The following is a 26,278-nucleotide window of genomic DNA, read 5'->3' on the forward strand; positions in this document are numbered from 1 at the left end:
TGGAGCTGAGGTGAATCCAGTCATGGGGACGTGGTTTCACCAAACTTGTCTTCCTTGCCTCAGAGGAGTGACAGACAGGAGCAGAGCCCACTTCCTACACAACTGTGGAGTTACAGGCTTAGAGGCAAGGGCTGCTGCAATCCCTTCTAGACTGAATAAAGGAGCAGGCTGGAATTACCTCTGTCTGTGGCCAGGAGCTCGAAATTACAGGTTGCCACTGTGACCTTCATGTTATAAAATTGCAAGGTGGATCCTAGAAATGGTACCAAGCCCCAGCACTAAAAAGACTTCACCACTTACTACTTTTTGGTTGAGGTGAGAAGCTGAACTGAAAGATGATTCTTCCAGCACAAGTTACTGAATACTACATGCACAATACCTACTACTAGCATACACATCCAAATGGGATTTCGAAACTTTTACACATCAAAAGGCATCACTATGCTCACCACTGAAAAAAAAATTACTAATAAACATCCTGCCACTACAATGCCACAGCAAATGAGCACTCAGATTAAAGGGAACAATGCTGTCTTCTGAACTACCAGATGGAACAGTTATGTATAATAGATATACAGCTTAAAATAAATTCATCACACCACAGGTAATGCTTCAATTCTGCAAAGCTACAAAGGACTTTAATGATGACTAGCAACTGGAGAGTACCTGTGTCTACTGAAGTTGAATACTCAATCTGAAGTATATTCTGTTATTCAACAGTGCTCAGCATTTTCAACAATCAAGCACCAACTAAGGCTTATTCACTTGACAAGTGATTCACTCAAAATCATCAACCATTTCAAAATATCCACTCTTAGCTCTTAGAAGAAGATGAAAAGCAGTAAGTATTAACATTTCACATTTTATTTCAGACACAGTATCATAAGAGTCTCCTTCGAAAGCGAAATAGCACTTCAGTGTTGACAGGGGAAGAGTTCATACTGGATGAATAACGTCATCGTCCCCAGGTTCTTCAAATCAACTGAAACTTACGAAATTTTACAATTCAATTGCATTTTGCTTTAACATCCTAAATCCTCCATGCCACAGGTCAGCATGGCTTTGCTCCCTTGTGCACAGTGTAATGAGAACAATGAAGGAGTTTCAGCACACCAGTAATATAGGCCTTTTCTTGGTATACTTACCACAAGCCTGATTTCTTCTTTTGGAGCAAGCTGTTCCAGCAGCTCAAAACCCAGCTGGTAACACAGAATGCTGGACTGACATAAACCACATTCAACTGCTTTTTCATCTTTCTGACAGGTGTGAGAACCACCCCATGGTGCCTGGAACACATTGTTTATGATGGATATTATATCTTTTGAAATGCTGTTCTCTAAGCCCAAAGTGACACCATCATCTTGGAGTTCCATCTGAAAGAGAATGAAAAGAGTAAGGATTTATTACTTATTTAAAAGCCAGAGCACTAACTGTTCTGCCTATTCCTACATTTCTGCCAGTGTTATATTACAGTACTGGGAAGAGTCTGAGATAAACTGCAACTCACAATTTTAAATTGCCACTGGTGTTGAGGTCCAAGCTCAAACAGCTAGAGTAAGGTTTTGAAGTTAAATAGACAATTCCAAGCACAAGATCCATGAATTTTACCTGGAGACAGTTATTCAAAACACTTGGCCTCCAATTTACAATGTAAACATTTAGCTATCCAAAAATTATGCATCTAATTTAAGACTATCAACAAGCCTATGCTTCTACTATGTAGAAATAAACATATCTCCAAGGAGAAATTCCTTTCATTCATATGAGCTATCTAACATAAATATGGAGGTATGTAAATTCTCTTCATTGACCATGAACCTAGAACTCCTATATGGGTAAAGGTAGATGGCAGCTGTAGAGAGATTTAAATGTCTTATACTTCATGCCAGTCCCCCAGCAGAAAGGGCCTCAATCCAGCATTAAAGGAGAGCCAGAACTGACTACAGAACTTCAGTGTTCCCTCGATGTGGGTGTTTTTCTTCCACAAGTACCTGCTTCAAGATGAGATCAAACATCAGAATGAAGCAATTAAGATTCATTTCATCATCTTCACAGTCAAAATCAATTGTCTTTCCACTGGGGTGCCCAAAGTTCTTGAAAGGGCTGTGAAAAGGACTACGCATTGGACTCCGAAACGGGCTCTGGAAGGGGCTTGGGAATGGACTCAGCATGTTGTGCTGAACTCTGCGCCCAGGGTCAGAAGCAATGCTTACCTGAAAACATAAAGAATCAACATGTCCCAAAGACTGTTAAGCATTTAAGCACTCTCATTTCTATACAAAACTGCATAAAATGGAAGAAACTTTGACAGCCTTACTATTCCCTTCTGTAGCCTCTTTGCAAAATCTACATATGGCCCTTAATGTCATTAAACAATAAAATGTCATGGAAGTACAGGAATCATATTCTGCACAGATGTACACATTCGCTGAAGCTAAGTGGCTGACATCCAATATCTTATTTCTACTAAGCAAGAATTTTAATATCATAAACCAAACAGAAAATTGTTGCAGGCAGTAAAGTGTTACAATGTTACAGGTTACAATGTTACAGCGTACAGGTTACAATGACCTGCTCCATGATCCAGGGACACAAATTTCAGTAGCAGGAGGCTAATAAAGGAAACTATCTCAAGAGAACAGTGTAACTATGGCTACACCAAAGGTAGATGGAAATGAACTAGACAGTAATAAGATGTGCATGTCTGCATTGATTAATGGCTGCAGCACCCAAAACACTCTGAGTACCTCCAAGTATTGCAGGGAGATACACAGTTAGATGACACACGAGGTCCATTTTTAGGACAGCTATGGTCTGAAAGACCAGACAGTAAGTTTGTCTGTTTTTTCTGCCAATATTAGAAGTGGTGATGGGCTAGCTGTGGGAGTGCTCTCTGCTGATCTACACCAGAAGACAGGCACACCACTCGTAAGGAATCATCAGCTGCCTCGATCCTGTAGTTCCTTAAATCTAAAAATCTGGACATTCAAGCATCCGCTGTCCTTGAAGGACTTTGTCCAAGGCTACTGGGAAGTTAGTCACATCCATCCAAGTACAGGTAGCACCTACAGATCTGTACATGTTTTCTTCCAGACCGTAAGTCTTTGACAGACAACTTTAGATCAATTTTTGCATCGCCTGGATGGAGGGAAAAAATGCAAGGAAACAGAAATAAATTCTGCTCTGTCACCCTCTCAAAACCTATCTAGGTCCCCAAATTAGTACTAGAGCACGAAAGCTCACTCTGGGTGACCAGCTGTCCACAATAACTTGTTGTTGACAGTTATTAAAGAGGGTGCAGAGAATGATAATGGTTGGAAGAGATGCCAAGAACACTCCAAACATATCCCAAACAAACCATTTCACTAAGGAAAAACTGCAGAGTTTTTCTGCAGTCCTTCTCTGTACTATCTTTGCACTGACCATGTGATACAGTGAAGAAGTCATCCCAATTTCCTCCCATTCTCACAATTTATAGTGTTTCTATTCAAATGCTGCCATACTGAAAGATAACTTTTAAATCTTCACATGCATCCTATTAAGAAAACTGCTCTAAGAAAAAAAAATAAGCAGTATAAATAATAGTTACCCTCCGAGCTGCAAGATTTCCTGCCAGTTCACTGACTCTTGATTTTCTTTGATTTGCCAACTCTTTTACGGAATTAACTCCATCAGAAAACATACTGATTAGTAACTGAAGAGGAACAACAATGTCTAGCTCAGATAATACCTAAGGAAAGACCATAAACAAAAAAGCATAAGTTACAAGTTTGATTAAAAATGTCATTTTATAAGAACCTTTATAATTTGATCCTCAGTTCAGCAAGTTCCATGCATTTAATTTTGGGATTCAGTAAGGTGAGCTGCGAGCTCAGATTTCTTTTATGGCAAAAGAGAACTGGCAAAGAAAAAGTTTTTTCAAAATATTTGTTGGCATCCACTTGGTGTGCCTTGAGGTAAGTTTTATGCACAAACACACAGGGATGTGAGGTTGTTCCACAAAAGTATTTCTGTATACCGAAAGTCTTACCAATACTTAGATTAATAACTATTTACTATATTTATTATTACTTAAAACTGAATTCCTGTATTTATTCTAAGAATCTAGTAAGAATTGTTGCCTACAGGTGTCAACATAGTGACAGGATGGTTATCTGTAAATCACTGAGGGAATATTCATCATCTGTTTTGTCACCAACACTCAGACAAATGTGAGCTCTTCACACTTGTTATTAATCGTTATTAGGTCAAGAAAAATCTAAAAAAATTATACCTTATTTGAAAACTCTGTACGCATGAAAATTGTTACAGTCATCAGGTAAGATGGTCTTTGCTGAGGCTTAACTAAAATAACCCTCAGCAGAAAGTAAGTGATAATTAAGAATTCAGGCATTATTCCAAGGTGTTGCGGAAAATCTTATATCGTTTTGAATTAACTGCCGCCTGCAGACATGATTGTCCCTATAACTTTTGAATATGAACACTATGTGAACACCAGCTTCGTGGGCAAACATAGCATAAAAGGGCCAGAGCAGTAGAAAGCTTGATGGGTACAGAGTTAGTTTAATCCAGAGCTTCGTATGTGGGAACAAATCCAGCTGCTTTTGGAGTCTGGAATTAATTTTAGAATCTACAGATCAAATCCTGCAGAGACTAACAACTACTGCTGGAAAGAGGTCAGAGAGCTTAATGGCCCCAAAGACACAACTGACATTCAGAGGTAAAAGGAATTTCCAGGCTCCCATTATATTGCCCATGATGGGCTAGTAACATAAAGTTTCCTGGGGTCTGTCTACCTACCATCCTTATGCTGTGACTAAGCAAAGGGCGGAAAGGCTCTATGATGTTTGGAAAAGTGGTTTCTTCCCCCCTCCTCACTTTTTATTTTCTTTTTTTTTTTTTATTTTACAAAATCATAAAGTGCTTCAGCATGACTTGTCAAGAGGGGACACTTACATGCAGCCAAAGCAATGCTTGCTCTTGCACAGAGGATGGATACCCTGTGAATCGACAGCTAATGAAGCCAAACATCTCCTCCATGGAGAAAGGGAGAGGGCAAAGTTCAATGTCAAACATTTTGCTGAAAAGCAGAATAAAAATATAGCATCACTGAGTTACCATGGCAAACACTTCGTGAGATACAACAGAAAATTTGCAGAAAGGAAATTTCACTACCAGCATTGATGATGCTTTTGTAATCTTACTTGCATCCTCACCCTCCACAGGAGTTGGGGTTGCTGATACCACCTGTCCTGACTGCACAAGGTCATCCCTGAATTTGGTGATGCACCTTAAGGATTTAGATCACATCTCATGTCATCCCAGTTTCGTTTGATAGCAATATCTTTTTCAACATCAAAAGTAAAATGGGAAAATTTCTCATCTCACCACTCCTCCACTATTTCATGTTTACAATTAAACAGTTTACACCAATATCTTCAAACATAGGAGGGCTATGAAGATGATTAGGGGTCTGGAGCATCTTTTTTATGAAAGACTGAAAGAGCTGGGTCTGTTCAGCCTGGAGAAGAGAAGACTGAGAAGGGACCTTATTTATGCTTATAAATATCTGAAGGGTGAGTGTCAAGAGGATGGAACCAGACTCTTTTCAGTGGTGCTCAACGATAGGATGAGGGGCAGTGGGCACAGAAAGGAGCACAGGAGCTTCCATCTGAATATGAGGAGAAACTTCTTTACTTTGAGGGTGTCAGAGCACTGGAACAGGCTGCCCAGAGAGGTTGTGGAGTCTCCTCTGGAGACATTCAAACCTGCCTGGACACATTCCTGTGCAATCTGCTCTGGGTGAAGCTGCTTTAGCAGATGGGTTGGACTAGATGATCTCCTGAGGTCCCTTCCAACCCAAACATTCTGTGATTCTGTGATAAGCTTACAGTCAGTTTCAGAGTCTCTTAATCAGTTAAAAGTAAATTAATTGCCAAAGGCATACATGAAATTATGACTCAGACAGCCACCATTCTTATTCTAGTGTTTTCTTCGTTCAATGGGGGAAGATATTAACTAAATCAATACAAATCGCTGCTCTTTATGTGCCAGCTCCACTAATCCCCACCTTTTCTCATCAACAGCTGGCCAGAAGAAGAAAGATGCTTTTTCCACCATGCTGCAGGAAGGCACTGAAAATGTGCCTTGCTGACAGCAAAAAAGCATCCATGCAGTTAGCTCTTGATACAGATTCAATGATATCAGGAGCAATAAAAGGAAACTTTCCCAAAGCTTAAGCACTTTAGTGTAAATGTAAGTCATACAAAATTCAGAAGCATTCACTCACTACTGTCTATTGCACACAGCCATTTTTATTTGTTGTCACCTTCTTACTGTGCTAAAACTCTCAACAATCAGTATGTGCAATGATTGAATGGTTCCACATATGTCTGCATACCTCAACACTTCCCGGAACTCTTTCAGTTGGTTATCAGGCACTTCTGTCCGTATAGCTTCCAACCACTCTGGCATGATACATTCCCACACTGGCTGGTTTATCACATTGTATGGAATCAAGCACAGAATTCGATTCAGCCCTTCCTTTAGTTGGGTCACAGCACTACACGATTTGTCCCAGTATCCACCAACCTGTGGGTATTTACAGGAATTAGACTGATGAGCGATACTTCTAGTCCCTGTAACTTGCCCAGAACCATAAACTTGCTCAGTGTGTTGCAGCCAAGAAATTGTGGGGGGTGATCGTTAGCACCCTCCAGGCTGAATTTAGAATTCAGCCATAGGGATTGCACTGTTTTTTTCCTCTCTCATTTGACCCACAGTACACAAATGCACTGTCCAAGATTTAGATGAAGTTTGCTCAATTCAAGGCCATGATACAGAGTAACCTCTCACTGTTTACAGTTCTCAACAAGAGACAGATTTGTTTGCTCAAACTTACACCTTCAATTATTTGCTCTGGGCAACCTGTTACAGTTCTGAAAAACTTGGTCCGTATCAGGTGTTCTTTTGTGTTTGTGTGTTCTGTTAGGTTTTTCTGTTTGGGTTTTTTGTTTTGTGTCTTTTTTTGTGGTTTTTTTTGAGGGAAGGTTCTAAGGGATAGAAGCCAAAAAATATACTTCTAAGTAAATAAGTAACTAGCCTACAGGGATTAATTATTCTAACTGACCTCAGCTCACATCTGCTGTTCCTAACTAATAGCTCTTGAGATGCCTGCTGTTTTGGCAGCAACTACTGGTAACCTCAGCCAACTATTTTTTCTCCATTCATCACAGCTAATTTCATGGCTGTTTGTCTTCACGTTCTAGTGAACCCTCGCAAATCTGGCAAGTTGTCGGTCTAGTCTTACACACTGCAGTGGGGGTAATAAATTCAGGTTAATGGATCCAAGACAAGAAAAAGATTCAGTGCAGATTACAACATGAGGTTCAGTCCTTCCCTTCCCCATTAGCCTCAAAGCCCTGATGTCTTTTCTTAAGTTCTAACACTCAATTCATCCATTTGCCTCTCATGTGTGCCCCAGTCCTCCCACAGCCAGGGGTATCTTCAGAGCGATGGTTCAGAGTGAGACACATACACATGCTGGTCTGCACACGTACAGCAAATCCCATATATTAAGTCATGAATTATCCACGAGTGCACACTTCACCCCTGATGATGTCATATATCACATCTTTATGGCCCTTCCTAGTCTAGCCTCCTGATTTTAGGAAACAAAACCAACATGTCCCCTGGGCATTTTACATAAGAGGGTCACAAAATGAAAGTCTTCTTACAAAAGCGACAAATGAGGAAAAAGTCTTAAACCCCTCACAAAAATAAAGTTACTATTTTCAAGCTGATGTTTCATTTTCTATAGAGAAATCTTCACATGCCTGACTTTGTTGCCCGTCTTCACTATCCAGGTGAGTTCTGCTTCATAATTTATGGACGGAAAGAAAGACTCTTTCTAGAAGCGATTCCAGCAACAGTCTCACTTAGGCAGCCTGAATGACCTTTCAGACAAGTCTCTTTCTCTCCATCTGCAATATGGCGAACCACGGTAGACTAGTCTCTTAACTGAATCACTTAAATCAGGTATCTGAAGCTACAGGGCATCAGTATGCACAGAGTTCCTTTCAGTTACAATTGTGTGATTTCATGAGCCTTAATTTACAGCTGCAGAGATGAGGTATGCAAAGAACAGGGAAATATTAGTAAAGCAGGCTAGTAAAGTACAGGCTTATATTTGGGAGCAGTCAAATGACACCTTTTACTAAAGACAAGTTTGGGTGCTTCGGCAGCATAATGGAAATGTGCAACTATCAAAAATGTATACTGTCTTTCAATACCTACAATATTCTTCCAACCTGTCTTCATATTAATATAAATAATCCCTTCTCTCTAACACAGTAGAATTAAAAATGCTATGAAAACAAAAAACTCCTGAACTCCACTGTTCCCTCAACCACTGAGATTTCTTTTGCCGTGACAGAGCTGGGGGAGAAATTGTGTTTATACTTAAGACTTTAATCCCTGTGGCAAATAAAGGAACCTTCATATAAGTTATTCTTACCCTGGCAAACTCCATGGGTTTAGGAAGGAGGCACATAACCATGACATCAAACCGGACATCACAAACAGTCTTCAACCACTTAGTAACAAACTGGGGTTTAAGCTTTTCAACTAGGCTGCCAACTTCATCATCCATCATGTAAGCTGTAGAGTGAAACCACTGGAACACCATGCTAACCAGCCTTGCCAGACTCTCTGTGGGGGTGTTCTCACTGGGGGTGCAAAGGCTCACCTGGAAGACAGAAACACAAATCAAGTTTCATTTCTAGAATTAAAGGTGGCAAATTGTCTACTATGTTTTGCATGTTCTCAGCAATACATGAATGCAGATTACATAGAAGGCAAATGAGCTGATCAGTTTTAAATAGAGTTTGGCACAGGACAATTGAGAAAAATTTCCAAACCAGAAAATAACAATAAGAGGGGAAAAAAACACTGGTTTCTTGGTTTCAACACTGGAAATATCAATACAGAACAGTTTGACAAACTGAAACATTTTCTTTTGAACTTTAAAATGACGACTCTTCATTTCAAAAGGTAATGTAATGCCTGGTAAAATATAAGATACACATACACACATATATAAAAAATGTACATGATAGAAAGACAAACCAAAGACTCTGAAAAAAGATGTGTTCTTAATATAGTAAATGATCTTTGCTTTGCAAAAATATTCAGATTTTGATTTTTTTTGTCCTCATTTGGGACAGGAATATGAGTTTTAAGTTGTCAAAAAATTCTCATATAATTAATATTTTTCTCTCCTTCTCCAAATTCTCTCTTTCTACAATGACATCCGCATTGTAAAACTGTCCCAAATCTGAGATCAAGTCTGTATCTCAGTTCACAGACCAGACACACTGCTAAGCCCTTAACTGCCTGCTGTTTGAGCTCTTGGTGTCTTCTGGGGACAGGAGACAAAGCTTCAAATCAGGTTTCTGCACTGAATCCGAAGAATGGAAAATAACAGATGACAGGAGACCTAGGAAGCTCCTTTAACCACCTGTCAGCTGTTTGTTGCCACTTCCTAGTGAAAGCTGTACACTCAGCACCTGGCAACCTGAAATCAGTGACTGCTGCCTTGCAGCAAGTGAACAAAGGAGAAACATTCACATCATTTCTGGGGAAACGGCAGACAGCACTGCTTCCCACAGAAGACCAGAATCCATCTTACAAGTACTTTTCCTCCATGTTTTTTCTTGGGATAAGGCAGCTGACAACAGCCTTGACAGTTCAAACTACAGTCTTCAATGTTCTGCTTCATTGCAGGTTGAAGTTAAGGTGTTTGCTTTCTGGCACTTGTCTCAGTTGAGCATTAACTCAAAGGCAGTATCAGCTGGCAGCCTTTTTAATAGGAACTGTGTCCAGTTTCTAGATGAAAGGTATTCATTTTATGAAAGAAAACAGCAACCCACTATGGCTCACAATCTGTGCTGTCATCTCTGCCAACACTCACCACAGAGAGATCAAGAGATTTTATAAGATTAGAATGAAGTCAGTGAGCTCCCCCTCCCTATCATAGAAAGATAAATTCTCCAAGTCAAGGATGAGGTACGTACAGTGTAACAAAACCTGTTCTCTCTCACTTCAGTTCACTCTGTCAGCCCCTATTGGGTGAATTAACTGGAGTAGAACGACTCAGACTGATCCAACTAGACCAATCTAAAGGCAGGAAGGAAAAGCAACCCACTAAGACTCTTCCAACCTATTTAGAGGTAAGAGAGAAAGCTGAAATTCCAGAGAGTGATGTTGAAAGATGGAAGGTGAAAGACAGATCTTTAGTGGATTGCCTTCTAAGGTTAAAATAATGGCACTTAGCAGGAAGCACGTGTGAGAAGATGATGGCACACAGGAAGTCAATAAAAAAATTGAGAGGATGAATAATTCTGTTATAAACTCTATGCAGGACTCAGAAGGCAGTGAGCAGCTTCACCCAAACTAGTTCTGAAATCTTCAAGTCTGACAGCTTCACAGAACTTCTTTTTGCTTACAAATCAGAAAAGTATCCAACTAAAGCCACGAAGTGGAAAAAAGGATACAAAATTGAGGGTTCAGAAAGAAAGGAGAGTGAGTGAGAGAAATGAGCAAGAACTTCTTACCAAGAACCAGATTCCAAACTGGCTCAGAAGGCGTTGGTCATGCTTGTCATCATCTTTATTATCAAAGTCTGTGTTGTCCAGGGAGTGATGGGAAGAAGAGAGGCCCATCTGTCTCCTGCGGTTGAGTTCATACTCCCTCTGCTCAGCATGAAACTCTGCTTCTTTCAGCAAGCTATAAAACAAGCTTGTGGTCAGTGAATGCAGCTTTCCTGTACTGGATACGGGTATCTGGTCAACAATAACTAGAGGTTAAGGCATCTGGTGTCACTGTTTTCCTCAAAACAGTAATAAAATAACATCAAACCCTAGGATTCAAGGCTGGCTTCTTCCACGAGGACAACACTCACAGCTGATCAGTACTTTACTAAAGCAGCAACGTTCAGAGCACCCTGCTCTGAACTTGCGCTGGTGAAACTAAAATCAATTTGCACAAGATCTGCAGGCAATATTTACATGAAAGCCTGATCAAACTTTACACCATGATGCCTTATAAGCTGCCATGTTACCTGATCACAGCCTCCACTGTACACACAAGTTCCTCTGCCCCGCACTCCCGGGTGTTGATAGGGGGTGGTGAGGTCTGATACAGATGGGTTTCTGCAGCTGCCCCAACTTCACTGCTGTGATGATTTGAATGGCACCTTTTGCAATAGCGCACCGGCCTGTTGCCATGACGGCCACAGCAGCCTGCTGAGAAGCACGTGACAACAGCTCTTCTGACATGTGAACTACAGTTCTGCAAAATAAAAATATACTTTATTAATATTAGGCCACAAGTATCAGGAAGTGGAACTGAAAACAGGGATGAGAGCACTGGGGAACTGGCTCAAGTGTTGGTTGTTTCCAAAATCACTACACATAAGCACAGCTGTGTGCAAACTCCTGATGCCAAGTGTCACTAAACTCCCAGAAAGATGAGCTCAGGCCTAATTGCTGGTCTTGGACTTCAATATCACAGTTGTTCTTTTGGAGCAGGCCAAACCAACATTTAAGTCATCAGCCTCAACTTTCTGGCTTGGAACAATCTCTAAAGTTTCCAGTAGTTCTCTTAACCCCTGCTTATACTTCAGAATGTCTTTTTAAGTTACATGTAGCAACAGGCAGATCGTTAGGAATATAATCAATGGTGCCATATCAGTTTATGCTGCCTTGTCATACGTAACCATCCAAGCCTCCAAAATATGCACTACTTTTATTTTTGCCAGCTGCCACCAACATAAAAGCTTTCTTTGTCACACAAGACCTGGAATATGTTATTCGCTGTATTCCTTATTATTAAAATGTTACTAAAACACACTATTTGGTATGCATTGCAAGCAGATTCTTTTTGTCAGCAGTCTTTTCAGAGCCAAGCACTGAAGACTTTCAGTCCATACATTTTTTATAATATACAGTTTACAGTACGTTTTTTGTTCAATTTATGATTAATCCAAGACTTCAATGATGAGAAGACATAAACTATTAGATTTAAAATTAATATCTTGCTCTACCCTCTTCATAAGCAGAGTTATAGAATAAAAACAGAGTTCAAATGCATAATTAAATTGTTCTGCTAATTGCCACTTCAATAGAAACCTACAACTCAAATCAAGCATCAGCAGTTTTAACAAAAAGAAACCTTGCTGCTGAATCATTCCCATCCACCAACAAATGCATTCATGGACAAACTGTGAAAATTTGGAATGGTACAAAAAAGAACGCACCACATAGTAATGGAATGACATTACACACAACATCAAATCATGCCCCATCACACAAATAACTGAATCTTACCTTCTTCTGACATATAGCAGAAATTTCAGCTGTAAGGGGAAGGCATACAAAACATCAACACAGAATGACGATCCTTCTGTTTTACTGTGGCAGCCATGGGAAAATGGACTTGCTGAAAGGAAGTGTCTCAGGCTAAATTTGTGTTAGCAGATATTATTGAAATATCTAAGCCTGTTGGACTGTATGAGGTAGGACACTATATACTTAGGTCTGCTGGCTATTGCTACAGTGAAATGAAAGAACAGTCTTGGTGCATCGTGTGGTGTGCTCTGCATCCCATCCACCTTCCTCCTATGCTTCTGCCTCACGAGCAGTCTAAGTGCACTCACAGGGACATTGCGAAAGCTCACAGTATGAAAGATTAGTGAATATAGAGGAAAAACGTAGAAGCAGCCACTGTGTCTGTGGCCCATGACTCCATAGCAAATCGTTTGCAGATAAAACCCGTGAGCAGTAGCTATTTAGTTTGCTGCCCTGGCAACATCTGATTTGGTATATACAGGTGGCTAGGTAAAAATAAGTGTTTCCCTTATATAAACAAAACATTCTTAATTTGGATTAGATTTCAACTAAAAGGAGGCAGCAAAAAATCTTCACTGCCTAAGAATTTTCAGTTTGCAGAACAGAGAGGGAGTGTCCTTGTTCTGTCCTTGAAAGGGTTATTTTAGAGAACGTGACCATTCTTGCAAACCCAGGAAATTCTGACTAGTCTGTCAACAAGTTTTGTCTGCATTCTGGTAGATAATAGAATATCAGGCTCTCTCACTGGACAAAGGGCAATGAATGGATCAATGACTGGATCATAGAAAAATATTTAATGTTATTTTCTGATACACTTAACAGTCTCCTGTTCATAGAACAGATTTTCAGAAGCTTTAAGAGCTTACAAATCAGATATATGTTACTGGAAGAACCAGCTCCCTTTTTTGCACCCCAAATGTAAATGCTTCAATTGTCTTCAGTATGTCTTCAGTAAGGGTGACAGAACACTGGAACAGGCTGCCCAGGGAGGTTGTGGAGTCTCCTTCTCTGGAGACATTCAAAACCTGCCTGGACATGTTCCTGTGCGACCTCACCTAGGCGTTCCTGCTCCAGCAGGGGGATTGAACTAGATGATCTTTTGAGGTCCCTTCCAATCCCAAACATACTGTGATACTGTGAATTGTCTCTGTTTCCTCACATATAAGGAGTTGCATACTATTACAAGTAGAAGATGGGTCAATTTTTCAGAGTACTAAGAGTACTTTGTAAAGTACTTTACTTTAGTAAACAACAAGTACATTCAGACACTAAGCAGTATTAAGTACAAGCTACTTCACATTTTTTTTAAATCCCTTTAGAATAGAATGCATCATTTCAACTAAGACAGTATGCAGAAATATCAGTAAGCATAGGGTTGCATAATTATGATTAGTTTGTACCTACCCTTAAAATACCTCTTACCTTGTGGTAGAAGAACATCTATCAACCATTCACTGTGATCCCTATAAAAATTGCATATCTGATTAGCTTCCATTTTTTATTTATCTATGCATTTATTTTTGCACAGAGGTAATTTACCTAAATTAATGTGGTAAGACATACATTATTCTGAAGTTGTTTTATACAAATGTAGTTTTATAAATTGCAGGCTACTTTACATTACCTCACTTTCTTGTGCCTCACTTATTGTAAATTGCTACTTTGATGATGTTGGTCCACCATGTTCAGAGCTTTTGAAAAATTACTTTTAAGGCATATATTTATCAAATTAAAATAGTGTGTGCTCTGAAAGTCTGAGGGCTAAGAAATTATAGGCAAGAATCTCAGATGGAGACAGAATATAATGTAGAAGTACCATTTTCCATGAGTCTCCTTAGAAGCTATGCTTCTGCCAAATTCCATTACTGCTTCCTGCAGCTTTAAATCAATGATGACTTAAAAACCTAAGATGAGATGTAATGGATTTTCCTACAACTGGTGTGATATAAAGGTGTCTTAAACTGGGTATAAAAAAAACTTATGTAGCTTCTGGACTACCTGTAACCTCATCCATTTCAACTAATGATTGGAACTCCCCATAAATATTAGTAGATCTTGTAAAGCAATGCAAATCAAATTTAAAATTACAAAATATTAATAATAGTAGTAATAGTAGTAACAGTAACAGTAACAACAACAACAACAACAACAACAATAATAATAATAATAATAATAATAATAATAATAATAAAGTGAGGTTAATTAATCTCAGGCTATATTCTTTCCAGGTATTGGACAAGTCTGGACCAATTCCAATTCTTTACTCTGCTGCTTCACAGCATACCCTAGAGAATAATCTGAAACATGTTACAGAAAAGTGATGAAGTCTTTGTGAAAGAGCTTTCATTGTAATGCCCTGGTTTCAATGACAACTGAAGGATGAGGAGTAAAAATGTTTCATAAGCAAAAGCCTGTACATTAACAAGGTTACCCTACCATAGTCAATGCATCCCAATGCATCCATTCAAAGATATTAAGTTTAAAACTCACTGCTGTTCAAGCTAGATGCCAATGCTGATCATGTAGGGTAAATTTCTATAATTCTCATTCATAGTAAGTGGCAGTGTGCTCCATGTATTTCAACAGGGTTATCTATATAAATTATATCCTAACAATAAAAAAAATAAAGCATAACTGCAGAGTTCTGTACTCTGGAGTCTGACTGTATCTGATCATTTTCCGGTTCTTAGTTTACGTACCCTGCAATTCTCTGGCTGCATTCTTCACAAAGATATAGAGGAGGAGGCTTATCACCCAAAGCCACAGACAAAGATGGATCAATGCACATCTGAAACACAGAGAAGGAAAAGAATTAACGCATCTGTTCATTGAAGTTCAGTGAGGACGTTCAACGCAGGACATACGACATAACATAGCTTTGGTATGTGTTGAGAGCTTTCAGTATTCTGAAAGATGGTACTCAGCACCTGGCAGTACAGGATCTCAAATGATTTCTAACAAAGACAGGGATGAAACTGAAAGTGAGAGCCTGTGGGAAGAGAACAGGACATATTTCAATACCAGTATTATCACTCTCTGAAAGACAAGTATATTTTATGTTACACATTTACACTGCATAGTCATGACAGACTTGTTTTTTATTTTTTTCCAATGACATGGTCACTTAGAGGATCCATTACTTAGGACTAGGTAAAGTGAAAGTCTAGATTTTTCTCTCTCGGTAACACCTCTTCCAGCAAAATCTAAATTCTGTCATCATAGTTGTTAACTATACAGCACAATTCCAATGACAGAATGAAGACTATGGATCCACAGTTTCCTTGGCAGCGTAGGTCCAAACTTCGTCTTGCATTACCTTTATCCTTCCACATGAGCCAGTTACAGAAAACACAGTTACCAGCCAATTACATACATGTTTTTAAGTGTTTTGTACTATTTAAGGAAAAGCTGAACAGTAGAATGCATATGCAATATCTTATCCACTTAAATCAAAAGTTTCTTACTCCAAGTGCAAAATCTTATTTACAAAGACAAATGCCTCTTTGAATGTTTCTCATCTTTGTTAACCCAATTTACTTTTATCTATCTAAGAGACAATAGACTGCATTTTTCTAAGTGATGACTGGTCAAGACTGGTTCTGTCAAAGTTAAGCTAAGAGATGATTCAAAAATATTCAGGTATCTAATCTGCAAATACTGGAACTCTAAGTTGCATTGATATTTTGCTCTGGCCTTAGAATGCTGTTCTTACCTCTGCCATCGAATCGCACTATGATCCTGGCTTAGCAACTTTACTTTTTCTTACACTGTGCATAACCAGGAAATGATATCATTTACCTCCCTCCAAGAGGGCTGCAGTGAGGCAAGTAAAGCTTTGTTGCTGTTTGCTTTAGGACATATTCCAAGCAAAGAATCACAGAGTAGGTGAATTTTATGACCCTAGTCAAGATACCAAGGTGAACAGATACCTACATAATCCACATAATGTTTCCTGTATATAGTAATATTTGTGCACATATTAACACACACATATGTGTGTTCAGGAAAATATTTACACAGATCAGCCAGGAGCCAGATTAGATTTTTATAAAGTGCCCTCCAACCATCATCATCTTTAATATCAAGACTTGGCCCACGGGAGTTTGCCATCTTGCTTTAGGCAGTCAAAGAACACTTTCGCCAAGTTCTGGCCCCCTTGGTCTCAACATACTTTGCTGTTCCCTTAGCTCCTGCCCTTAGTCACCTGCACACAACCAGAACATACGCCTGGGGCCAAAGTACAACCTCCCATCCCCCAGACAGTTGGGTCTGACCCCTGAAGAAACAGCAGTACCTTCACAGCTGGTTTATTAATCGCATTATGGCATTCGATGTGCTGGCAATGAATAGGATTCCAGGCTGCAAAACCAAAACACAGCTGATTAATAAATGGAAAAAATACATTTATATTCTTTGTATTTAGCAATATCAATTAAGAACAAGATCCTCTTGTAATAAGTACTATACAAATATGAGAGAAGACCTAGCCATTCCTCAGGAAGCCTACCTAGAAAATACTTGTCTGGGACATAAATATTAAATGAACCATGATCTCAATGAAGAAATGGAAAAAGTAAGACACAGACATCCCTGTTGTAGACCCTTCCTGATCTCACCAACACCCTGAATTAATTAATTGTCCTTCCATTCCAGGAGCAGGATGGTAGAAGTAGCTGAGTAAATTCAGTAATATTCACAGGCAAAATGAAAACACAGCTATGATAAAGGAAAAAAAGTCCAGCGACAGAAGGAGCCTTAGCTTTGTAATGACAAGAAGTAAACAACAAAGGTGTGCTCAAGTAGCATCATCTGGATGCTATACAGAATGCTCCCAGGCAAAATGACATGCAATTGCAGATAATACTCATCCTTTTCTAGGATGTATTAACAAAAAATTTGTATACAGGAAAATTATTCCAGTCTACCCAGTGCTAGTAACAGCTCAGATGGAATGTCATGCTTAGTTTACAGCCCTGCCTGCATGAAAGAAGTGATGCAGAGCAGTACAAGATGAATGATTGAAAAAAAAAGTCAAGAAAAATCTAACAACCTTTCAAGGGAAGGCTTTAGAACATATCAGACAAACATGTAACAGGATGTACTTGTAACATGTAACTCAAGATGTACTTGAGCTGTTCTAGAGGATCTTCTAAGGTTTCTTTCAATCCTTTATTTTTATTATTTAAAATGTTGCATTCTGGTCCACAAATTTTAAAAGTCAGTAAAACATGTCCCATACAACATGGATTATTTGAAACTGGTTGAGACAGGCAAACAGAAAAAGTAAGTCGGGGATTGCTGCTGGACAGCCCCCACCATAGAAGCACAATCCCATCAGTTTCACTGGGGAGTTTCGTGGACAGAGGACTTTGTACCATCCGCCTGCTCAGCTCCAGATATCTTGTTGACTTTGGCTCTCACTTTCAACCTATAGTCAGCCTTGAGAACTTATCCATTATATTGACTGCTCCTGACATCGCCTGACTTTTTTTGACAGTAAAAGCCAAGATAAGGAGCCTCAGCAGCAGCAGCAGTGGCAACAGCTGGCATAACAAAAGCAACCAAAGCAATAATTAAAAGGAATATAAACCAGAACCCTTGTGAGGCCAAGTAGGCAGTTTCACAGACCATTTGTAATGCCATATTTATTTCTTATCCTGTTCTGGTTTCATTAGGATTGGGAGTAACACAACATATTTACTAGCCACAATCACCATTTTTATTTTTCCCAGCATCTTTTGAAAATATAGAGAAATTGATATCATATATACTTATGAAAGTACCAATGCATAGAATAAAACATTTCAAAATACACTGTAGAACTGTAAACATGTGACATTAACACATTTCTGATAATTTCCTTTATATTTATTTTGGCTTATACAAAAACAGCTGCACTGACCTGTGTATTGCAGTCCTCTGTACTCACTGATTGCCCCAGGGGGCTTTAAATTGGGCCAATAGTGAAATAACATTTGTACCGCTGGAGGTTTAACTTGAGATGGTCCATAGGCTATCACATATAGCAAATCCTAATGAAAGACAGGTACAAAATGTTTATTTTGCAAGATAACAAGACACAATTCAATACATATTACTTACATTCACAAAGATACCTGAGCACACAAAAGATATACATTTCATGCCCTACAAAACATCCTTTGTATATTCTTATAAGTAGATTAGATGAATAATTTCAACAATATGTTCACAATTGCCTTCTGAGTTTGATCGGAGCATCCAACAGCTACAACCCACCCCACACAGTATGCTAACATATAGCATATGAAGCCTCCCTGTAACTATGGAGCAAAGAGGTGTGATATAGATCCAGATCAGATTCAGGCTAAGACAATACTCACAAATAATCCTTGTAAAAGCTCAGTCTCACATAAACTGAGAAAACTGGTGGTTATTAAAATTTCTGCTGATGGGAGCCACAACCACAGAGTATTTAGGAAACTGAGATCTGTTCTACCAAACATGGAGCTGCTTCTGTAAACTAAAAATCAGAGGGAACTTCCTCTCCATAATCCAGAAGTAGAACTGGATATAAAGATTGTTTAAAGCTTCTTGGCACACAGTCACTTCAATTTTCAAGCCACCTTTTCATTACTACCTAAATACAGTCATTCCCACAAAATATATATGATCACAAACTTACTTTCCATACTTCTTGCTTATATTTCATGAGGCATTCCAATAATTGGCAGTGATACACTGAGAGAGAAAAGACAGTATGGACACATTGAAATGGAAACTCAAGTTACAGAAGTGATGTAATTAGGTGATTGGATTGTTCTGTCCATCCAAAACTCTAAACCTCATTTAATTACTTTTTATTTTAAAGGGTTTGCTGAAGAATCATTGCCCTGAGAGTCATCAAAAAAGATTAGAAATTAAATATTAGTAACTTGATCATGTCAATGCAGTAAGACAACAAGTATTATAGGTGTACAGCTTTTTCCACAGCAATGGAGATCTTTTTCAAACACATTTAGTTTAAGAATACCTGCTAATTCATTTAAACTTTGTCCCTCTGGCACAATGTAAAGCTGCAAATGAGTATATTGTCATTCATCTTGAGGCAGCAATGGAGGGCACATGTGACAATACATTACTCCCATGTATACCAAAGGCTACAGGAGCCACTCTGCATCAAACAAACAGGAGAATCAAATGAACTACTTTACATGTTTGACTTCCTAAAAGTCACAGGCCAGAATTTCCCTCAGATGGCTGGAACATGGAATTCACAAACAAAAATAGAACATTTAGTGAAAAAATACTAACTTATACAAGTGGCTTTTAAAATTGGTGTGTTGCCATTAATTATCACTGGGAAGTATGTTAGCATGACGTGATGATACTTCTCACACACATACCGCAGTGTGGGGTTCCTTTCCCCACACATCATCTACATAAAATGGGAAATAGCTGACTATCATGCAATATAACAGCTCCCTTAGGTTACATTTTGTTTCAATTTGGTTATGTGATCCCACTGATTTCACTGGGACTGTGCCATCATGAGAGAGAATAGCCTTGTGTTTAGATACTTATGATTACATTTAAATCCATTATAGTTTTGTTGCGCCTGCAGCCAGCATTACCTGCCTTCTTTAAAAAACAACATCAGTTGTGAACTTGGTGGGATATCAATCAGAGTATAAGATAAACTGTTACTATTAATTTCTATAGTCAAAGTAAGTGGTGATAACATGGATGTTATAAATCAACATTATTTTCTGATGTCAAGCAAGAATAGATCAGAGGCTCCAATCCTGGGCCAAATCCTATATCTTAATCACAACAAGTTCTCGTATCTACATAATCTTACTTCAAGCATGATGCTCAGAAATTCCAGTTTTGACTAAAATAACTTATTTTTCATCCTGTGTTGGATGGTGAGACAGATTTCTCCCAACATCTGAACTTTCCTGATTACATTTGACATAGTACTTCATGACTCATAGTTTTAGAGAGAATGATACCATGTGTCATGTTTACACATACCTGGGTTTGATGTGTACTGCATTGCAATCATTAGCATTGATGATGCAGATAGATTGACATGTGCTGGAACACCTTCTCTTTTTGAGGATCCCACTTAAAATAAAGGAAAAAAAGAAAGAAAACATTTTTTATTGTATAACAAGGAATATTAAGTGAGAATAGCATATTAAATACTTCCAACTGATGCAAATAAAATCCCCAAGGTACTATGTCATAAAAAAGCAAACAAACAAACAAGCAAACAAAACTAGAAACATTCTGAATTGGAGAAGGTGAAACCCCCTTTTCTGCTGGAAGAGAAAAATGACTAAGAATACGATATTGCTTCACAGAGCACACACCTGGTTTTCCAGATCAGCAAGATTTCATTGTCAGAGCTGCATGAATCAAAGAGAGGGATCTTCTCAGGTACTCTCCTTCAGACCCCACAGACTGGTCAAAACAATGTTACTTGTGTAGCCAAGTGCCCCTAGGACTTGGATTGTAGAAAAGTAAGGTGGAAGTGGAGAGTAAAGAAACAAGAAAAAATAGAAAGCCCACTGCTGGGGTACACTGATGAAGGGCTGGGGCTGGCAGTACCTGCTGGCTGTCGGTGTATGGCAAACGTGACTACTCAGGGATCACAGGGTACAAGTTCAATTTATAGGTACATTCCAGAAAAATTAGTCCCCCTTGTCATGTTAACTGTGCTAAGATAATGATAAACAGTCGCACTGAAGTGTAGCTAAGCTGTTGTAACTTTGACCTCACACACAAAGTGGCCAGAGTTCCTTCTGGTCTCCTACTAATTAGTTACTATTAAATGGTATACTTGGAAAAACCCTGCAGAGCATAGGTGTTTATTTTCTGAAATGCAACACGGCAATATGGCTTTGAAGGCAATCTCCCACACAGAGATGTGGCATGTATCTTCCACATCCTCGCTCACAGCACTTTCCCAAGCCTGGCTGCCAGGACCCAAATACCAAGCATTTGGGACAAAAGCACAGAACTGCAGCTCCCAGTTCAGTGAGATGCTTTCATTCTTCCCATCTGGCTCTCCAGCTGCTCACACAATCTCTTGCATCCTCCCTTTCAGATTGATTCAGAGCTGAACACCAGAGGAAGGAAAGGTTCTGCACTTGCCTTGTGAAGGGGCAGATCATTCCTGGTGGGGAAAGACCAGCCACTAACCTAAAGGGCACCCACTGGAAAAGCCGGAGGGAAGGAAAAATAGAAAATTTCTCTCTTCTATCTGGTACTTTTTTGCATGACCCAGCATTACTATGTCTCTCTTCACTGCACTTCATTCATCCTCTTTTGACTCTCACCCATACATCTAAGAGCCCACAAATTATCACAGCAAGGTCTATTTGGATGGATTTAACTTACAAAATACTGAGCAGCTCTAACCTGGCAATTAAAATGTGGCCATCAGCTGAAAAGTAAGACACAGTACAAGAAGCCAAATTTAAAGAGCAGCAGACTGGTTTCATACAGAGATCTAACCAAAACTGTTTGAGGAAAAAGGCAGCAGGACAAAGGCTGGTCCCATGCTCTACATGGATGCAATCACTGCCAAAGGGAGTTGGGGAATAGTATCTATTTGAGTAAACCAAGGATTTGGCTCAATCATATGTTTTGGAGAACAGTTTAACAGATCTGATACAGTTTCCTTATCCATAAGGAAACTGAGGTACAGAAGAGCCAAGGGATTTCTCCAAGATCACTGACTGGCAGAGCCAGAACACGTAGGTGATAAATTTCCATTAAACTTAACCTCAAAACACCGGACCATGCTGCTGTCCATGTTCTAACAGCATCTTCCACATGCTTAAATGACATCAGTGTTAATCTCTGTAAAAATGTCGCTCATGTTTTTCCACAAAGGTCTGGAATACAGATAAGGAGGAGACATTCTCACAGAATCACAAGATGGTTGAAGTTAGAAGGGACCTCTGGAGATCACCTTGTCCAGCCCCCCTGCTCAAAAAAAGGCCATCTAGAACAGGGACTCAGGACCTTATCCAGCTGCGTTTTGAGCATCTGGTAGGATGGAGAATCTGCAGCCTCTCTGGCAAACTGCTCCAGCATTTGATCACCCACACAGCTAAAGGCTTGTTGGTTAAAACTGTCTTTTAATATTGATCCTAATGCTTCCATCTGCAGTACACAGTTAAATTTCTCACTGCTACTGAAGTCCCATCAAGACTTTTACCAGGTACAGAGACAAGTATTCAGAACATACCTCAGGATTCACATTCTGCAGGGATTATAAAATTATGTAATCATGTGACATCCTCAGTGAGGGAGAAAAAAGAAAGAGGAAAAAAAGGAGGCACTGTCGGATTCAGTCTTAACGTTTACAGGGAGGAGACATTACAGACACAGCTATTTAGTACAGAACTTAAAGAGAAAATGCCGAGAAAAGAAGTAGGGAGAAAAATCAGAAATTCACCACATCATTACATTGAGAACAGTCATTCTTGTACATCCAGGTTTTGGGCAGCTAAAAAAATTACGCGTTGCTACTGTATCTATCGTTTCAGGAGCAGTCTGCCCATTGATTCTGTATTCAAAACTCCCACTGCTGGCACTGAAAGTTCTATGAGTCTGAAAGCAATGTATTTCTTAAATAAGCTAAACTTCAACCTTTAAATGAAGGAAAATTGCACACAGTAACACAGCATAACAAATAAATAAAAACCATAGAATGATTCTCTTTGAAAAGTAGTCACACAGAATTATTTTACAAATGTACATACATTAGATTGGTATCCCATTACAATACTATGAGAGATCAAACTTTGACTCCTACGGTCTAATACTATTATAGCAATGCATCATGTTTTCTGAAACATAATAACACTCAAATGAGTTCTACTTACATATAGCCATAGGCAGAAAAGATGTGCTGAGATACTCTATAATATCCTTGTGCAGAAATGGAGGAAAGGTAGCTAGTGTTGAAATCATTGTATAGGGTAAAGTACTCAAAATATCATCATTGAGAAAAGGAAGTAAGCATGTAGTTGTGTAAAAAATTGATTGCCCAAGATCTGTTGAATAAAATGAAATAAATACAGAATCATTACAATGGAAAAATAATTATGACTACGTTCTTTTTAGTTTACAAAACTATTAAAATAAACCCACTTAAATTCAAGTTTTCCCCTCAAAGTAATTTGGGAAGTTAATCACTATAGACAAGAGACTCCATCCATCTTTTTGAACCCCTCCTAAAACAGAGGGAAACAGCTGTTCAACAGTACTCAGAAGAGTTTGGAGGGTATAGGAATACTACAGCCAGTAAAACTATTGCTCAAAATCAACGTTGATTTTAATCACGTAGCAATTAACACACAATGGCCTCCATTTAAGCAGAGATATTACTAGAATCAAAATTTGATACGGAGTTTGGTATCGAAAGGCCTGCTTTTGCAAAAAGCGTTCTAGTCTTTATCAGCCATAGGAAAATAAGATTTTCATCTTAATTACCCTCAAGATTGCTGCAAAGTACCCACTACACAGAGACTACAGGAAGTGCCACTGTATTTTTCAAATATGTGATTAAACAATGGATCTTGTTTTCCTGGCAAGTCATAAAGGCCAAAAACAGCCAAGGCTTAAAAGGAAAGGAATATTTATCAGAATGTTTATACTTATTTTAATTAATTTTAGTATAATCCTTCGGTACATTTCAAGATCCAAAGGGAAGGGATAGGTTATTGTGTATCTGGGCACTGTGGCATCTTTATAACCTTTTCCGAATGAGGAACTGAGCTGGGGCAAATAAACCTCTGAGAAACATTATAGCACTCAGTGAGCCTCAAGTTTGAACCTGTATGATGATCCCAGCACCTCATAAGGCCTTTTCCCTGCATGAGAGTGATTCCTTTTATTACTCACTCTCTAACCTTAAGTATGTTACACAGGCCTCCAGTTCCATCTGTACAACTAGGCTGATTTAAAACTGCCTCTGTAAAGTGCTCAGAGATCTGTAGCTGTAAATGTCATAGTAAGAATGAAAATTAGCACTCAATTTTGGTGGTTCTGGCAGGTCTTCCATGCAAGGGTCCAGTCAGACCCTCAGTGCTAGAGGGCACTCCTCTCTTGCAATACGTATTTACCAGCAAAGCCCTGTGAGTTTTGTACCATCTGATTGGACCAAAACTCAAGATGGCCCAGTGCACCAGTTGTACTTACCCAAACAACACGGCTCGTTCTGATTTAAAAAAATGTATTTCTTTTAGGGACATGCTTAGCTGAGGGAAAAATAAATAACAAGTTGTATTGCAAAATTTAATTCTCCGTACACAGAATTATAGAAAGTGACCTCCCCTTGCTGCAAGCATCAAGCATGAGTCAACCAAATTATTCCTGGCAGATGACTGTCTAAACTCTTTTTAAAAAATGTGCAAGGCAGTTCACTGCTTCTCCTGGCAATTCATCCCAGTGCTTAACCATCTTTATCATAAAAAGGCTTTTTGGTTTTTTTTTTAATTTCCGTTGCTACTGTTTAAGCCTACAACTTCTTATCCTGATTCACTGTAGCCACAAATAGTTTTATTTGGTTTATTTCTCCTCTCAGCGACCTTTACATATTTGTATATATAATCATATCTCCCTTCTATTTTTCTCCAAGCTGGACAAACCAAGTTATTTCCATTTTTCCTCACTGTTCACATTTTCTACACCTCAAATCGTTCTTGTTTCTTTTTCCTGGACTCCTCCCAAATGGCTCATGTCTTTCTTAAAGCCAGATAGACACATCTGAAAATTTTAGTCCAGCAGAGGCCTTCCTTGGGCTGTTAGAATAATATACAAAATGCTTTGGGTGTCTCCTACACAAAACACAAGTTTACATATTGCTAGAATAATATATTAGTGACTTATGGTCTGCCTCTGAACTGCTGCAACATCCAGATCTCTGCAGTAGGGCTTTCAAGATAGTATTTCCCCTATTTCATTTCTGCCTTTGATTTCTCCTGCTTAAACATAGTACTTTAGATTTCTTCCTTGAAAATGTTTTAAAACAGAATGCAAATTGCCAGGATAGTTTTGAATCAGATATCTTTCACACAGAGGACATGTTATTTGCCATCTTGATAACCCCTGCAAATCAAAGTGCTCTCTCATTTCTATCAGCCATGTAAAAAAAAAAAGAAAATATTAATAATACTAGACCCAGCACAGACCCCTAAAAGATTCCCACTTGATATACCCTTCTAGCTGAAAAGAGCCACTGGTAATTTCTTCTGGAGTGTTTTCCTCACTCAAGTGGTGTCCACATGTCCCAGATTGCCATTAGGATGTCAAGTGACATAGCAACACAAGACTGACTAAGGACAGGAAAACCCCACCAGGAGCCACTGTGCTGCCATAAAAGGAAATTGTGTTTGCTCAATGTTGTTTGTTCTTTACAGGTCTCCATTGGTTGTTTATCACTGTGTTATCTATCTCAAAAAAGATTGTTTTGATAATTAGCTCCACCATTTCTAGAAAGTGAAGTGGACAAGTCTGTAATTTGCTGGGAGCAAATTACACCCTGAAACCATGATGAAAATTAGTATTTGGCTTATATAACATAGGGAGAACACTCGGCTCCTGAATCCCAGTATGGAAAGCCAGAGACTAACAAGCCAGATACACGCAGAACTTGAGGGAAAACAATTGAAATACAACACAGTCACAAAAATATCTTGTGATTCACTAATTCAAAACATAAGCAAATACAGCTTTTCTGTAAGTCATAGAGAGATATTGCTGTCTTTTTACCCAGGAATATGTAAAAGCCATCTCAAATCACCATTGCCATGATTTTTCTTCAATTAAATGTATATTATGTTCTATTTAGAGACGGACCTTCACCAAAA

General features: G+C 38.9%; 1 protein-coding gene across 3 annotated transcripts in view; it reads right to left on the bottom strand.

Annotated features, from left to right (window-relative positions):
* UNC79 (unc-79 homolog, NALCN channel complex subunit) overlaps positions 1 to 26,278 on the bottom strand; it is a gene marked incomplete at both ends in the record, with an annotated part of 108,724 nt that overhangs the window by 71,466 nt on the left and 10,980 nt on the right. For 2 of the 3 annotated variants that reach the window (XM_080345566.1, XM_080345565.1), the window contains 16 exons: positions 1,146 to 1,373; positions 1,992 to 2,213; positions 3,590 to 3,730; positions 4,957 to 5,080; positions 6,401 to 6,591; positions 8,516 to 8,746; positions 10,614 to 10,785; positions 11,120 to 11,349; positions 12,387 to 12,415; positions 13,830 to 13,870; positions 15,107 to 15,195; positions 16,702 to 16,766; positions 18,310 to 18,439; positions 19,072 to 19,127; positions 20,424 to 20,516; positions 23,291 to 23,461. In XM_080345566.1, coding sequence (XP_080201692.1) covers positions 1,146 to 1,373; positions 1,992 to 2,213; positions 3,590 to 3,730; positions 4,957 to 5,080; positions 6,401 to 6,591; positions 8,516 to 8,746; positions 10,614 to 10,785; positions 11,120 to 11,349; positions 12,387 to 12,415; positions 13,830 to 13,870; positions 15,107 to 15,195; positions 16,702 to 16,766; positions 18,310 to 18,439; positions 19,072 to 19,127; positions 20,424 to 20,516; positions 23,291 to 23,461 — 2,213 coding nt within the window. Of the gene's footprint in view, positions 1 to 1,145; positions 1,374 to 1,991; positions 2,214 to 3,589; positions 3,731 to 4,956; positions 5,081 to 6,400; positions 6,592 to 8,515; positions 8,747 to 10,613; positions 10,786 to 11,119; positions 11,350 to 12,386; positions 12,416 to 13,829; positions 13,871 to 15,106; positions 15,196 to 16,701; positions 16,767 to 18,309; positions 18,440 to 19,071; positions 19,128 to 20,423; positions 20,517 to 23,290; positions 23,462 to 26,278 lie in introns of those variants that run through there. The other variant, XM_080345567.1, reaches the window with a different exon arrangement.

The sequence above is a fragment of the Nesoenas mayeri genome (genome assembly GCF_963082525.1).
Source record: "Nesoenas mayeri genome assembly, chromosome: 5".
NCBI lineage: Eukaryota > Metazoa > Chordata > Aves > Columbiformes > Columbidae > Nesoenas > Nesoenas mayeri.